General features: G+C 46.7%; 1 protein-coding gene and 1 pseudogene across 2 annotated transcripts; both read right to left on the minus strand.

The window, feature by feature from the left end:
* Positions 1-142: 142 nt before the first annotated feature.
* Positions 143-12139, minus strand: ITPA (inosine triphosphatase). Its single transcript, XM_079784784.1, has 8 exons — positions 11461-12139; positions 10429-10486; positions 10275-10339; positions 9588-9661; positions 8530-8561; positions 7769-7884; positions 1836-1912; positions 143-567 (listed from the first exon to the last, which is right to left on the minus strand). Exons 1-8 carry the CDS (start codon positions 11524-11526, stop codon positions 432-434), a joined length of 624 nt encoding a protein of 207 aa, XP_079640910.1. The 5' UTR covers positions 11527-12139; the 3' UTR covers positions 143-431.
* A 2550-nt stretch (positions 12140-14689) lies between these two features.
* Positions 14690-17316, minus strand: LOC307107462 (small ribosomal subunit protein eS8-like; annotated as a pseudogene). Its single transcript has 5 exons — positions 17277-17316; positions 15535-16037; positions 15302-15356; positions 14818-15111; positions 14690-14724 (listed from the first exon to the last, which is right to left on the minus strand). The product of its transcript is annotated as a small ribosomal subunit protein eS8-like (transcript).
* Positions 17317-17476: the final 160 nt, after the last annotated feature.

Here is a 17476-nt window from a genome sequence, read left to right on the forward strand (position 1 = left end):
CGAACACCCTGGACACAGTGCTGCCCTCGTCCCACCAACACCCCTTCCCCCTCCACTTAAGAGGTTTCCTGCTCCTGCCAAAAGGGATTCAGGAGACAGACACCTGCCTGGGGCAGATTTCAAAGCAGATACATCCAGTTTATTTTGGAGTGCCTTCCAGAATTTTTACTTATCGCATTTAAAACACACTAAGAATTTCTTCCCCAAACCCTCAATTCTGTCAAGGCCCATTTAATACCTGAGGTCCTTTCGGGTCCTGGAGGCTGTAGGAGACCAATGGTGTCCCTTGCACAAAGCTCCTCCAAACAGAGCCATCTGCTCCTCCAGATTGGCGAGGCTGGTCTGGTGGGGCTGTCAAATCTCAACACCCCCAGGAAGTGGTAACCCTGAAGGACATACTTGGGGGGTGTCTGCCTGATGGAGGTTTCAGGCTAGCCCTCCCCAGATTCCCGGTGAGCATGCTCATCATTCTTAGAAGTCAGGCCGCCAAAGTATTCCTGCAGCTCGCGCAGGGCCCGGAAGCGATGGGAGATGGCATTCTTCTCAGCTTTGGGCATCTCTGCGTACCTAAGGGGCGACAGCAGCAGCTCAGAGAATAGGGAGCCCAGATCAGGGAGGGTATAGATCCAGCCCCCCTCCCCCCAGTCAATTCCAGAGCCCAAAGCTCAAGGATTCCCCAGGAAAGGGTAGCAGCTACTTAAAAATGGAAACGTTTTATGGGAGTGTGGGGGTGGGGGGGGGCAATGGGAAGATATGTACACATGTAATACCTTAATCAATAAAAAAAAAAAAGAAAGCAAGAAAATTGAAACGTTTTAAATTCCCCTATAGGTAGAAACCCATTTGATGGTTGTGGAAGGATATTAAACTTGCTCCAGTGTGTCCAAAAGTCATTAAGGGAAGCTGGGGACAAGGGGATGAGCTGCATATTTGATCAGCTTTGTCATCTATTGACAGGAAGCAGTGGGGCCTGACAGCAAACACAGCAGTCTCCTCTAGCACACTGTGGGGGGAGGGAGGCGAGCCGGCCACTGGCCTGTCCTCCATGCCAGGACTCCAGTGAGGTGGTGATCCCACACCCCGATGGTGGGCTTCAGATCTATGCTGTCCAGTATTGGCCACTAGCCACGAGTGGCCATTTAAATTTAAACCAATTACAACTGAATAAAAAGGATTCGGTTCCTCAGGCACCCCAGCCGCATTTTAAATGCTCCACAGCCACTTATGGCTAACTGCTGCTGGATTGGGCCGTGCAGATGTACAACACTTCTGCCACCAAAGAGCCTTCTCGGACCGTGCTCTTTCATGTTGTCCTCAGCCCTGTCTGGCCACTGTGAGTGAGACCTTGGGCCAAGCTCCCTAAGGGCCCCTCCAGCCTGGAAACCTGACTCCAATCATGGCCAATGTGTCCCATGTAAATAAAGGAGGAAATTGGTATGAAATACTAAGAACACTCAGCACCAAGGGCGTTTAATGTGATGCCCTACAATAGTGTTAACATTTTCCCAAACTAGATAGAGGGAGTCAGAAGATCACCCCAAAACTCATGTATATACATGACAAGCCAAGGTCAGAGAGGGGAAGCCACTGAAGTCACACAGCTGCTCTGCTATGAGCTGGAGCCCGAGCCCAGGTCCAGCTACACCTGGCTGCCTCCCCCACCGTGGGCTGGGCCACCCAGATTCCTTGCATCCACCCCAGCAGAGCTGCCTTCAGTTGGAACGAGTCTCAGAGCCTGACTCTGTCCATATCCGCATGCCTGCACACTTGGGTGGAGCATTGACCCAACACAGACTATGGCTAGCCTGACCCCAAGGAAACACTGGGCTCCTTACGTTTGCTCGTATCCATCAGGTTGAAAGCAGGGGTCCCAGCCAAAGTCCCGGCAGCCTCGAGGTACCACAATCCGGCCCTGCCAGAGGAAAGGGGGACAGGCATGTCATTGGGTTTGGAGGAGATACAATAGGAGGAAAGCAGTAGCCAGTCTGAGTTTAGTTAGGGATTTGGTTACTAAAAATATATGGTTTCAATGGGCCCACAATGCCTGCAAATGTATGCTAAACACATAAATAAAATGCAGTTCTCCCCTCACATACAGGGAGGAACCATGTACTTGATATCACTGGAGACACCCTTACTCTCTACAGCTTTGCCAAATGGTGACCTATTGAAGAGAGTCAACTGTGAAAACCTGACGGAAAACACTTTCTCCTAATAGTAGATTAAGGTCCCTAGAATTTGCAGATAAGCCCTATGCCTGCTACTATTACTGCATTTCTCAAAATGCAAGACAGGCTCTAACAATTAAGTGAAATAACATGATAGAAATTACTTAGCACAATGTTCAACATAAAAATGAGGACAATAGCCTGGCTGGTGTGGCTCAATGGTTGAGCGTCAAACTATGAACCAGATCATGGTTCGATTTTCAGTCTGGGCACATGCCTGGTTGTAGGCTCAATCCCCAGTAGGAGGCTTGCAGGAGACAGCCAATCTACGATTCTCTCTCATCATTGATGTTTCTATCTCTCCCTCTCTGAAATCAATAAAAATATATTTAAAAAATTTTAAATGGGAAGAACCAAGATGGCAACATAGGTGAACACTGGTACTTGCCAACTCCCACAACCACATCAAAATTACAACTAAACTACAGAACAACCATCATTCAGAACCACCTGAAATCTGGCTGAATGGAAGTCCTACAACTAGAGAAGTAAAGAAAAAAGCGCATTGAGACTGGCAGGAGGCCAGAGACATTGAACAGGCTGGTCCAATACCCACGTGTGGTGTTTCTTTAATCAGGAGGGATATTTCTAAGGCCTCCTGTGAGAAGCAAGGGGTCCCAGCCCCACACCAGACCCCCAGCCCAGGGTTCCAGGGCTGGGAAGAGAAGTCCCCATAACTTTAGGGTATAAAAACTAGTGGGTCCCTAGCCAGTTTGGCTTAGTGGATAGAGCATTGGCCTGTGGACTGAAGGGTCCCGGTTCCATTCTGGTCAAGGGCACATGCCAGGTTGTGAGCTCAGTCTCCAGTAGAGGGCGTGCAGGAGGCAGCCAATCAATGATTCTCATCATTGATGTTTCTATTTCTCTCTCTCCCTCTTCCTTCCTCTCTGATATCAATAAAAATATTTAAAAAAAAAAAAAAAAACCTACCGGGGATTGTGGCTGAGTAACACAGAGACTGCTAGAGTCTTAGGTGTTCCTCTTAAAGGGCCTGCACAAGAACTTATATGGTCCTGACCTCCAGTGCCGGATGGCAGCTTTGGGGTAGTCCAGGGACATGCAGAGAGGAACTGGACTGTCTGGCATCAGGACAAGAACTGGAGGGTGAGTTCTCCTCGACAGGGGTGTTCACAGGTGTCATTGTTCCTGTGCTGAGACCTCCCCCATTGCAAAGCTGCCTGGCAGCCATATCTGAGTTTCCATCAGCATGGTCCACACTGTTCATTCCCCCTGGTGAATCTATGAGAACCTGCCCTATCCAATTTTCAGCCCCACCCAAGCTGTTTGCAGATGCTTTTCCGTATGAATGGCCTGTACTGGCTCAGTTTCAGACATTGCTAAAACTCTCTTAAACAAGCAGCAGCTGGAGTCAGCGTGCCCCAAACCTATCAAGAAAAGGTCCAAGCATTAGCACCAGCCTGCCTTGCCTCACAGCTTGTCCTCGCCTGGGCACTTCCTAGCCCAATACAAATAGCAGCCATCTATAGATTTCTCTGTAGCTCCTGCCAGGTGGCCCCAGGCAGTGGCTGACTTTGCAACAACCAGGAGGCCTCAGAGCCAGTGACCCAGTGGACAGCTTCAGACCATACCAGATTACAACTCTACACATCCACAAGTGACACACTCAAGGGGCAGACTCAGTGAGCACCAAGCCCCACTTAAGCAAGTCCTGGTCCATAGGGGTGTCTCCTGCATAGCAGCTCTTCTATTATAGATGCAGCTGGTCCTCACAGCCAATTGGCCTGGAGGCAAATTCCTCCCAGTGACGCCAATTCCTTCTCATGATGCCTATCAAGGCAACTACAAGACTGTGCACACAGCCCACACAGGGGCGCACCTGAAGTGCCCAACTCAGGTGACTGGGGAGGCTGAGTCACTGGGCCCTACAGGATACCTATGACACAGGCCACTCTACCAATTCCAGGAGACATAACAGCTCCACCTAATACACAGAAACAAACACAGGGAAGCAGTCAAAACGTGGAGACAAAGAAACATGTCACAAATGAAAGAAATGGAAGCAAGCAAGCTACTGGATATAGAGTTCAAAGCAATGGTTATAAGATTACTCAAGGATCTTAATGAGAGCTTCAAGGGACTTAATGAGATTTTCAAGGGACTTAGTGAGACTTTCAAAGATTTTAGTGAAAATGTCAAAGACATAAAAGACCAGTCAGGCCCTAGCTGGTTTGGCTCAGTGGATAGAGTGTTGGCCTGCGGACCAAAGGGCCGCAGGTTTGATTCTGGTCAAGGGCATGTACCACGGTTGCAGGCTCCTCCCCAACCCGGGCCCTGGTCAGGACATGTGCAGGAGGGAGCCCATCAATGTGTTTTTCTCACATCGATGTTTCTCTCTGTCTTCCCTTCTCTCTTCCACTCTCTCTCAAAATCAACGGAAAAATATCCTTGGGTGAGCATAAAAAATAATAAAAAGTCAGAAATTAAACATACACTAACTGAAATAAAGAATAATTTATAGAGATTCAACAGAATAGAGCGTTCCGAGAATCAAATCAACAATTTGAAATATGAGGAAGCAAAAAAACATCCAATCAGAAGAGCAAGAGAAAAAACGATTACAAAAATATGAAGATAGCATAGGAGCCTCTAGGAAAACTTTAAGTATACCAACATCTGCATTATGGGGGTGCCAGAAGGAAAAGCGAGAGCAAGCAATAAATTGAAAAACTATTTGAAAAAATGACTGAAAACTTCCCTAACCTGGTAAAAGAAACAGACTTACAAGTCCAGGAAGCACAGAGTCCCAAACAAGAGGAACCCAAAGAGGTCCACACCAAGATACAACATAATTAAAATGCCAAAGGTTAAAGACAAAGAATCTTAAAAGCAGTAAGAGAAGAGCACTTAGGTACCTACAAGGGAGCGCCCATTAGACTGTCAGCTGATTTCTTAACAGAAAGTTTGTGGCATGGCAAGAAATATTCACAAAGTGATGGATTGTAAGGACCTATAACAAGATTACTCTACCCAGCAAAGCTATCATTTAGAACTGAAGGTCAGACAGCTTCACAGACAAGAAAAAGCTAAAGGAGTTCATCACCACCAAACTAGTACTACATGAAATGTCGAAGGGTATTCTTTAAGAAGAGGAAGAAGAAAAAGATTAAAAATATGAACAATAAAATGGCAATAAATACATATCAACAACCGAATTTAAAAATAAAAAAAAAAGAAGTCTAATGAATAAAACAAACTGATGAATAAAATAGTATCAAAGGCACGGAAAGACTAACAGTCTCAGAGGGAAGGGGAGGAAGGGTGGGAAGAGATTAAACAAAGATCTTATGTGCATGTACTCGTATGCATTCCCGATAGACACAGACAATAGGGTGGTGAAGACCTGAGGAGGGGTGGGAACCTGGTGGAGGGAGGCAATGGGCGGGGGGTGGGGAGAGGGAAGAGGGACACCTGTAATACTCTCAAAAATAAAGATTTAAAAATAGATAAAAAGAAAAAATTAAAAATCAGCTTATTACTGGCTGTAATAAGTGAATTCCAACAGAAAAATGTTACAAAGAATACAAATTATAGCCCACTGTCACAAAATGTCATGTTGCTGTGGAAGCAATAAAAAAGTAATTTAAAAACTATAAGAGAGGTAGTAGAGGGTGGGGATTAGCCACATAATTGACAAGTTCTTTAGACCAAAGGCAAGTTCTGCTCCTGCTAGCAGGGAGACTGAGGCAGTGACTAAACTACTCTGAACCACACCCAAGTAACACGTTTTATGAACATCTGCAGTGAGGCAGGCAGCGTTGTCAGCCCTGGGGTTACAGCAGGCCTTGCCTTGCCCTCACAGATGGATCTTAAGCAAAACGGGCATCAAACTAGTAAACAAATTACCAAATGCCAAGTGGCTTAAAGGGAACAAACAGGGAGCTGGACTCAAGAACAGGATAGAATGACTTGGGAAGGCCTCAGGGATAGAGCAAGAACATTCCAGGCGGCCCTGGCCGGTGTGGCTCACTTGGTTGGAGTGTTGTCTCATAGACTGAAAGGTGGAGGGTTCAATTTCTGGTCAGGGCACACACCCAGGTTATGGGTTCTATCTCTGGTTGGGGTGAGTACAGGAGGCAACCAGTAGATGTTTCTGTCACGTTAATGTTTCTCTCTCCCCCTCTTCCCCTCTCTTTGAAATTAATTTAAAAAGGAACATTCCAGGCGGAGAACATTCCAGGCTGATGCCAAGGCCCTGAGATAGGGAAGGGCTTGGCATATGCACTGCTGAAAGGACAATGTGATTAGGTTCAGAGAGCTCAGGTAAGAACATGAGGAAACAGGGCCACCCTGTGTAAAGTGGGGGTTGGGAAGCAACAAAGTGCATGAAGCAGCCAAAGCTGGGGAGACACTAGGGGATGGTGGGGACAGCAGTGACCTGGCCTTGTCAGCAGGGCCTGTGGTTGTTCAAAGTTCTGATTTTTGAGAGAGAACATTCCCATGTTCATAGCAGCATTATTCACAGTAGCCAAAATGTGGAAGTAATAAATGCCCATCGACTGATAAATGGATAAAGAAAATATGGCATATACATACAATGGAGTCTTATTCAGCCTTAAAAACAAATTCATGCTACAACATGGATGATCCTTAAAGACATTATCATAAGTAAGCCAGTCACAAAAACATAAATACTATAGCATTCACTTATATAAGGTATCTAAAGTTGTCCAACTCTTAGAAACTCATGCCAGGGTCTAAGGAGGGGCGAAAGGGAGAGTTGCTAGAGATCTGTTTGCACAAGTGTGCATATAGTTAACACTACTGTACACTTAAAACGGTGAAGATGGTAATTTTTATGTTATGTGTTTTTTTACCACACACACAAATATAACCAGGTAGGGCAACACACCTCTGTGGTCAACCCCTGGTGGAGTCTCTGGGATAGCGCTTTGTGGGCTACAGTGGGACTCTTGGATTTTATCCTGAGCAGAAGAAAGCAGAGGAGTGAATCCCCACAATGTGGGAATATACTGGGGGGGGGGGGGGGGGGAGGGGGGGAGAGATGCACGCAGCCAGCTCAGAGGGTAGTGTGGGCCCTGTGAGAAGTTGCTGAACCTCACAGGTAGGCATGAGATGCTGAAGGAGAGCTGGGAAGGAGTAAGTTGGAGGAAGATTCTATATGAACATAAAGTTAGAAAGCCTGTGTGATATTCAAGTAGTTGGATAAGGAGATTGGAACTTGGAGAAGTCTGGGATGCAGATGTAGCTCTGGGAGTTGTCGTCTTCAGTTTCTACATTTGCTTCTCAGGAGGGCATATAGTGCAGAGCTCTGGGTACACAGGGCCTCAAGAGTTGTGAGCCATTATGCGTTCCCCTCAAACAGCAGCCTCAGGGGTCACACAGATTTCGGAATTGACAGCATTTCTCCTGGTGGTGCTCAGGGGCAGATCTGGGCAAAGTCCTGGGAACTAACTCTGGCCTGGATGCCCTCCCACTACCTTCCAGCAGAAGACACTGGCCAAGAGTTAGAGGCTCAGCGCCCTCTGGTGGCATATTGAGGAACCAGCATGAGTACGCACCGAGGTCCGGCCCCTGAAGAGGCGCACGGGATCACTTGCGTTGCCAGTGCTGAATGCGAATGTACAGAGTGCATAGGCCGACTTGTCCTCGAACCCCGCCAGGAGCTGGTGGAGACCTGTGGACAGGTGCAGTGAGGGCTTAGCGCAGTCTGTGCCGGCCAACGCCCACTCCCCACCCTGAGGCCCCAGGTTGGGGGACATATGCCAAACTGGGGGTTTTATACATGTCATCAGATAGGCTTTGTGGTGATAAACCTGGAAGTTGAGTCATGGGGAGATGGGGTTCATTATTCTGTTCTACTATTATATATGCTTAAATGCTCATTAATATAAAGTGTTTTTAGCAGCACCTAAAGAGGGAACATTTTGGCCTGCAACTGTAGGTGACCGAGTATGCACTGCTGGGGCCCAGGAGGGGACCCGAACCCCAAGGCCAGGCCCTGGCAAAGGCAAGGACTGGCAGGCAGTCAGTAGGGCCAGTCCTCTTACCCCCAAATCAACTGCAGTCCCTTTGTCCCTCAAATTCACAGCTCCCACCACCCCTTTCCCATCCACTCCTTCCATATCTCAGGGCTCCCTAGAGTCAGGTGTGCAGGGAAAGTATGAGCTGCAGGTTATAGATGGGGAAACTGAGGTGAACAGAAGGGATCCATGGTGGGGCTGAACCTGAGATTCCTGATTACTAGGGGGGCCCTCCCCTAGACCACCTCGGGATTCTCAATTCCCAACAGATCTAAAGGAAGAAATAAAGGGAATAATACCTTCAGGCTTTAATTTCTCCAGAAACCACTTTCTGCAAGACAAACAAAGGTGAGTCAGACACCAGCAGATGGATCTTGGGACCACCTTCTTCTCTGGATTGCAGCCCCCCAGGGATCAGAGCCCTGGGACAGCCAAGCAATTCACAGGATAAAGAATGCCTCGCCCTGGGCAGTGTGGCTCAGTTGGTTGGGCATTGTCCAGTGCACCTAAAGGTTGCAGGTTCAATTCCCAGTCAGGACACACACCCAGGTTGAGGGCTCAATCCCCAGTAGGGGGCATGCTGGAGGCAGCCAGTCCATGTTTCACTCTCACATTGATGTTTCTCTCTCCCTCTCGCTTCTTCTCTAAGAAGCAATTTAAAAAAAACAACAAAAAACAAAAAGAATGTCTCAACTCAAAATGAAGACAAATCATCCAATAGGAAAAAGGAAATGGAGGCAAACAGGCAATGCATAGAAGAATCAATAATTCAATGAAGGCCTCAAGCTGAGTGATAATTAGGCAAATGTAAATTAAAACTACATGTGATAACACTTCATACTCCCCACATTGCAAAATATGGAGCAATTCATGCTATAAGTGTATACAGGTGCTACTGCCTTCGCAAACATATTGGCAATCTAAATGTTAAATATACACATATCCAAGACCCAGTAGCAGCACTGGTATGCATTTGCCCCCTAACCACAGAGAGGGGTATTCAAATCGGGGTATTTGTACCCTAGAGATACAACAAGACCTTTTAAGGGGGTCCAGGACATTGGATAGGAAATCCATTTTCAGATCTTGACTTTGTTTTCTTTTTCCTGAAATCGATCTATCCAGGAATGTACCTCTTCAACAGGTGGGTTCCCCTTGCCCATCTCCACTTACACAATCACATTCTCACACTTTACAAAACAAAGGCATGCCTTTCCCCATCCCTAATCCTTCCTCAGGACAATCTGAAATATTGGTGTTGATGCCAAGATAGTGAATGATCTGTGATATCAGGTAACCAATCATTTCCAAGTTCAGATGGTTTTGGGAGCAGGGCCCTATAAGGGGGAGCACTCACATGTAGGGGCCAGGGAGGCCCCCAAGGGCATTGAAGCACAGACAGGTATCCTCCACCAGTACAGGCCCCTGCACCTGCGGCACAAGGAAATACAGCCCTGAGACCTGCTACCAGCAACAGTCCCTGCTGCAGCCCTGAATTCCCAGGCCATCCAAGCTGGAGCCAGGCCCACAGCTGGTTGGAATCTGCAGCAACAGGATATAGAGGTCCGCCCACCTGCTACCAGGATTAGCCCTTGGCTAATCTCTTATATTCATTTTAGAGATAGGGACACCAAAGCCCTGGCAGGCTGTAAAGCCCGCTCCAGGCACAGTAAGAGAAAAGGTGGGATTCATAGTCAGGCAGCCTGACCCTTCAGGAAGTGCTCTTTCTCAGTTCCACAGAGACAAGTGAGTACAGAGATGGATGGATGTGGAGAGATTTGGGGGCTGGAATGTATGTATCTGAAAGTTAGAGAGAACTATGTGTGTAAGTGGTGGTCTGGGGAGATACTATACAGTCAAGGTTGAGAAAGACAGTATTCCAGGGCCAACATGAACTAACCCCAGAACAGCTAGGCCTGGGCAGATCCTTGAGTCATACCAAATTGTGCCCACGCTATTGTTCTCCACTCATCCCCAGCAGGCACAGGCCCCAGGAGCCAACAGGACAAGAGAAGTGAGTAGAGCACACATGTGGAGCAAGCACCTGGCGAGCTGCCTCCTGACACTTCTGAATGGAAATCTCGTCAGGCTCTCCCTGGTACTCCGGCACTTATGAGGAAAAAGACATACAGAGTCAGGTCACCAGCAGACAGAGAAATCAAACTATCTTTTAAAAATAAAACAAAACAGAGACATACGGTCAATTTTCTTTGCCACCAAAGTACATGGAAACTTGTCTCCTAGAATCTGAATGACCTGTTGCAAAATGAAAGAACATTTATCACCATTTGTTAACGATAATACACAAGTTCTCATCCGCCATTCTAATCAGGTAATTCTCCTGTCAGTACCCTAAAGCTTATTAATCAGGCCCATGAGCCTCACCCCAGCCTTCAGGGTCCGCCCCAGCAGGTCAGCTCCCTCATCTCCACAATCTCCTACTTCAGGTCTCCCATGCTAACTGCCCATCCAGAACACCTTCTTAATGCTCCCAGAAACCCTATTTTTTAATTAACTTACTTTTTATTGAATGTATTGGGGTGACATTGGTTAAAAAATACTTTATTTTTAATAACCACTAGCTGAAATTTAGCATATCTTTTAATTGTGAATATAGAAAACCAAAATAGTATTAGCAGTTCCTGTGACCTTCCTTCCCCCGATCCATTGATTTTTGGAGAGAATGGAAGGAAGAAAGGGAGGGAGGGGGAGGCCAAAGATCATTGTGAGAGAAACACATTGAATGGTTGCCTCCTGAGCCCTGACCTGAGGCAGGAATCAAACCTCAAACCCAGGTATGTTCCCTTGATCGGGAATAGAACCCATGACCCTTCAGTGTGTAGGTCGACGCTCCAACCACTGAACCACACCGGCCAGGGCACCTGTGACCTTTAAACCTTTAAATCCCAAACGTCACCCTGGCAGGTGTGGCTCAGTTGGTTGGGCGTCCTCCCAGGAGGCACGGAAAGGTTGCCGAGGTTGCAGGTTTGATCCCTGGTGGGGGGCGTGCCAAGGACCCCGCCACTCCTCCGAGCTCACAAGCCCTGGGTCCCCGGCCGCCCCACTCCGCGCGGTCCAACCCGTTCCACCCGCTCCGTCCGACCCATCCCTGCGGGTCCGGCGCTCCACTCCCCCTGCGCGACTCTCCCGCGTGCTTCCTCCTCCCGGAATCCAGGTCTCCGCCCCGTCCCCAGCCGCCTCCTGGCCGGCCTCCCACACCCTCCTAGCACCTCCTCCAACTTCTTGGCGTTCCCCGTGACAAACACGAGCTCCTTCCCGGCCAAGGAGGCCGCCATAGTGAGCCACTGCTACCTCGCCGTCCCACCGGAAGCCCCTCTACCGCGGGTTGCAGGCACTTCCGGCCGGCGGCGGAAGGGGGCGGCCCGGCGGCCAGCCGAGCGATCCCGGGCCAGGCAGCCTCGGGATTCCGTTGCGCGCACCAGGCCTCGGCGACAGCCTCCCTAACCGACTTGCGGAGGGAAGGCCGCGCTGGGCGCCTGCGCCCTCGCTCAGACCCCGGGGAGAAGGGTGCCGTTTTCCGGAGGAGCGGCCTCGGGCGCCGCGCGCTAGAGGGAGGAACGTGGCGCGGCCACCCTGCTCCCCCGGGCAGTGGTCTTCCCGAGTGGAGGTTGGGCGCTCCGAGATCTGTCTCTCCCAACAAGCGACGCTATCAGCAGGGACCGAAAAGATAACATTCCAGCCATCGGCCCTCCGCCGCTATCGCCCTTTTCTGGAACTTGAGCACCAAGCGAAGCAAAGAACTCCGTCCTTCCTACCCCGAATTCTTCACCCCCTCTCAGTACTCACGTCTCAGCCAGATCTTTGCATCCTGAACACAGCAAAGAATAGACCCACCTGGGCGACAGACCCACTGCTGACTCCCGCATTGGGCAAGTCACCTGTCTCCCTCCTCCAGAGACTCAGCAAGGGCAGAGGTAGGGCCAGCTCTACTCACGGTGAGGCAACTCCTGTCAAAGGAGTGTCAGTACCCTGGAGGTCGATCCGTGCCTGGATGAGTTATTTTGCTTAATGTTAATGACCTCTGACAATCTCGAATTTTTTTGATTTTTTTTTTTTAGGTCCCAGAATTTGTCCTTAGGGAATATTTAAACTTCCATGCTCTCCGAAAACTCTGCTCAATGATCATAACGTTAGTATTGCACTAAAATACATTACTGTGTTCTGGGGCAGGTCCTGAAGTTTCTGAGTCAGTACTATTTCCACAGTGTGATTTGTGAAGCTCCATGGAATTGATCTGGAAAGTAGTGGGTTATATTCAGGAAGTGGGTAGCCCTCCTTCTATGTCATCTATCTTCCTTCTTCATGAAGTCATAGATGAGGTTTCCCTGATCAAAGCTGACCTCCTGGCTGTTGAAAACTTAGGCTAAGAGGAGCTTGCCAGTGCCTGGACACAGACCCTTGTGTACTACAGACAAGAAGCATGTGCTATGTCAGTGCAAGGACCCTGGGAGTGCTGGAGGCTGAGAGAACCACCTTGTTTGGGGAGGCTGATCAGTCACAGCAAGCTGTAGGAGCTCACAAAGGGTTAATAGCAGGGAATATTTTGAGTGGATATTCACTTTAGATAGACCTCACTCTAATCTGAAGGCTTTGGAGCTCAAGAGCTTGAGGAGAGGGAGGAGGTATGTGAATACAAAAAATTGTATACAAAAGTTTGTGTATATGTGATCTTTAGTCAGACTCTTGGTTGCAAGGGTCAGAAAACCGGCTTAGGTAAAACAAAACAAAAAAAGAAATGTATTGATTAGTTCACTTAACTGATGAGTCTACCTATAAAGAGAGCCCTGGCCAAGTAGCTCAGTTCGTAAGAGTGTTGTCCTGATAAGCCAAGGTTGTGGGTCCAATCCCTGGTCAGGGCACATAAAAGAAGCAACCAATAAATCAATAAATTTTAAAAAGAAAAAGAATGGAAAGATAATCTGTCAATCATTCATTCATTCATTAGATTATGCTAGAATTACAATGTGTGAATTTTTACCCCCTTTAACAAGGAATATGACTGGAAATCTCATTAGAATTTGCACTCTCCTTGATTGGGGAAATCCAGTTAAGCAAAGGAGGATTCTTGCCCTCAAAAAAGCTTGTCAGGTCCTATCAATTCTACCTCTGAAATAGTTCTGGAATCAGTCCCCTCCTTTTCACCCCAATGCTACTGTCATGAGTCCAATGCTGTTGTGAACCTGGAAGATAGTTCTCCCTGCCATTTTCCACCCCTCCTGTGTGCCCACAAATCTTAAGAGACATGATTGGGGTCCAGGACTCTGAGAACCTGAGAACTGCAAATGAAAGCTATAAACATATCTAATTGAGGCAACAAGGAAGGGTTATCTCTACTGACAGTTTGTTGTTTTGCCCTTCCAGGCAACTTCTGAGCACATGCAAATTATGAAAATTTTTAGTCTTAATTTTTACTTTTTAATAAAACTTTTTATTGTGGAAAATTTCACACTTATACAAAAATGTCAAACTTACAAAACAGAAGGAAAAAGCGGAATAATGAGCCCCTATGTACCCATCACCCAACTTTAACAATTGTCGACATTAGCTTTTTATTTTTTTTGACATTAGCTTTTTAAAAATATATATATTTTTATTGATTTCAGAGAGGAAGGGAGAGATAGAAATAGCAATGATGAATCATTGATCAGCTGCCTCCTTCACGCCCCCTACTGGGGATCGAGCCTGGAAATCGAATCCAACCTTGACCTCCTGATTCATAGGTCGACACTCAACCACTGAGTGAGCCATGCCAGCTGGGCAACATTAGCTATTTTTATAAAATCTCTCCTGCCCATTTCAGCTTGTTGAAATTTTAATTTTAAAATGTAAATTATGAAATATTCCAAACTTACAGAACATAATAAAATTGATTCTCAAGATTCCACCATTCCAATTTAATAATGTGGTATTTAGTACTTTTAAAACATACATAGCCCTGGCTGGCAATGTGCAGTGGTTAGAGACTTGGCCTGTGTACTGAGCTCTCAATTCCTGGTCAAAGGCATATATACCTGTGTTGCAGGTCAGGTTCCCTGCTCTCCCCCTTCCCAGCAGGGGCATGTGGGAGGCAACCAATTGATATGTCTCTGTCACATTGGTGTTTCTCTCTCTCTGCTTTTTCCCTCTCGCCGCCCCCCCCCTTCCTGTCTTCCACTCTCTCTAAAAAAAGAAAAATAATCAGTGGAAAAAATATCCTCACTCCTTTTTTAATCGATTAAAAAAAAACATACATAAATGTTGTTACACTGCACATAACCATTTGCAATAATTTCCATTTATTGGAAGTTAACATGTCATATTTTTTCAAAACTACCACCACCAACAACGAATTGGTCCTGGGATCTTTATATTATCACACACACAAAAGGCTTCATAGTCTAATAACTAATTCCCAGTAGTTATTTGCTTTCTAAAAAATCTTGAGATTACATCCTGTCCCTAGTTTTTTGGAATAAGCACCTTTAATACAGGAGCTAAGATAAGAGAGAAGAGGATTTATTTGCCTTCTTAGGCCTTGATTTTCTTTCTTTTTTTAAAAAAAAATATATATTTTATTGATTTCTTACAGAGAGGAAGGGAGAGGGATAGAGAGTTAGAAACATCGATGAGAGAGAAACATCGACCAGCTGCCTCCTGCACATCTCCTACTGGGGATGTGCCTGCAACCGAGGTACATGCCCTTGACCGGAATCCTCTCAGTCCGCAGGCCGACGCTCTATCCACTGAGCCAAACCAGTCAGGGCAGGCCTTGATTTTCTTCAGCTATAACTCCAGCTCCTTGCCCCTGAGCACATAACCTTCTGCTCAGCCTCGCTGGTCTGGTCTTGAAGCGATGCATGCAAGAAACTTGCCCTGCCTGGCTGGGTGTGGCTTGTGGTTGACCATCAGTCTATGAACCAGGTTCAATTCCCGGTCAGGGCACATGCCTGAGTTGCAGGCTCAATCCCTGGTAGGGGCACAGGAGGCAGCTGATCAATTATTCTCTCTCATCATTAATGTTTCTATCTCTCCCTCTCCGAAATCAATATATATATATATAAAGAAATTTGCCCTGCTGGAGGCTACTGATTTTGGCATTCCTTTTCCCTTCATCATCATATTTCTTCTGACTTTTTGTTGTTGTTGTTAATCCTCACCTGAGGATATTTGTCCATTGATTTTTAGGGAGAGTAGAAGAGAGAGGGAAAGACAAAGAGAAACATCCATGTGAGAGAAACACATCAATTGGTTGCCTCCCACAGGAGCCCAGACCAGGGCCTGAGCCAAACTGGCTAGGGCTTAACTTTTGATTTTTTGTTTTTGTTTGTTTGTTTGTTTAAAATCTCTTCCTCCTCACAAGTGAGCTTGGCCCCCTTCTTGCAGCCCAGGGGGCAGTGCATAGTGGGACTGGTACCACTGTCAGTAGGGTGTGCTGTCGACAAGCATGATGCAGTTCTTTACTGGAGTCTTGGTACAGACCAGTTTGTTGTTGGGTGCATTGTAGACATCAATAATCCTTGTTTTGTGCGCACAACACTCTGAGCCCCAGGAGAAGTTGCCCATGCCCAGCTTCAAGGCATGGTATTTCTTGTTGCCTCCCCTACACACAGACTGTATGTATGCGGAGGGGGGCGGGTAGTGTGGGGAATCTTAGTGTTGGCAGCAGGCTGTCCCAGCTCATATTGTCGCTTCTTGTGGTAGGGATTTCTCTTGTGCCCAGTCTTGTGGCACTTATGCCAGTTGTCCTGAGAGAGAGCTTGGTGCCACTGGAAAGAGCCTGTCCCCAGTTGTGTTTTTTTCCTTAAATCTTTAAACAATGTATGATTTTGAGAAAGAAAAAGGAAGGGGGAAAGAGAGAGAGAAGAAGAAACATCGACTTGTTGTTCCACTTATTTATTCATTCATTAGTTGATTCTTATATGTGCTCTAGCCAGGGATTGAACCCACAACGTTGGTGTATTGGGTCAATGTTTTGAGTTACCAGGCCAGAGCCCCCAGGGTTTTTTTTTTAAACAACTTTATCAAGGTATAACTTGTCCCATTTTCTCTATAAATTGTTAAGAATTAAAGGGGAATTTAAATTCCCTGTGGGTGTTTAATTTCCAAGAGCTCACTATGGAAAACTGCATCATTAATTTTTGTACAACCTAATAAAGCTAATTTTATTTTAAAATTGGTCTAAAATTGGAAGGTCTGAGTACAAAAGTATATCATTATTTAAATGGAAGATTTGGTCTCTCCCCCTCACCCTTTCAACGAAATCAAATGTTACAGATACAGGCACAGTTCTGCCTTTAATCTCATCCATCTTCTTCCCTCCCCAAAAGTAATCACCATGCTGAAGTTTGTATGTATTATTCCTAAATATGTTTTTGTACTTTTTCCACATAGTATGTTTCCATAAACACTATATGGTATTGTTTAGTGCTTTAAAAACATATATTAGCCCTAACCGGTTTGGCTCAGTGGCTAGAGTGTCAGCCTGTGGACTGAAAGGTCCCAGGTTCGATTCCGGTCAAGGGCATGTACCTTGGTTGCAGGCACATCCCCAGTGGGGGGTGTGCAGGAGGCAGCTGAATCAGTGTCTCTCTCATCGATGTTTCTAACTCTCTATTCCTCTCTCTTCCTCTCTGTAAAAAATCAATAAAATATATTTTTAAAAAATAAAAATAAAAACATATGTTAATGTCATCACACTACACATTATGTTTGCAATAATTTACACTTAATCTTTTTTATGCCCCCAAAAGTCATTCTATCTATCTATCTATCTATCTATCTATCTATCTATCTTACTGTGGTATATAACCCATGAGAATAATAATAACCAGCACTTTTGGAGCCCTTATGAAATATCAGGTACTACTCCAAGCACCTTTTCAAAATTCACCTTCTATATATATAAAAGCCTAAGCGACTGGTCCATTGGTCGCTATGACGTGCACTGACAACCAGGGGGGCAGATGCTCAACACAGGAGCTGCCCCATGATGGTCAGTGCACTCCCACAGCTGACCTCCTGGGGTCCCTCCCCCCGTCCGGCTGACCCCCATTGGGACTGGGCGAGATGCCCAGATTGACCCCCATCACCAGCCAGGCCCAGGGACCCCACACCAGCACGAATTTGTGCACCAGCCCTCTAGTTTTAAAATAAAAAAGTATGGTCTCTTGGTGAAACCTGCGGTCTGGGCGGGACCAGAGTGGTGGGCGGAGTCTAGGACGGGAAGGGGCGTGGCATGTGAGCGAG

This window comes from Cnephaeus nilssonii (genome assembly GCF_951640355.1).
Source record: "Cnephaeus nilssonii genome assembly, chromosome: 11".
NCBI lineage: Eukaryota > Metazoa > Chordata > Mammalia > Chiroptera > Vespertilionidae > Cnephaeus > Cnephaeus nilssonii.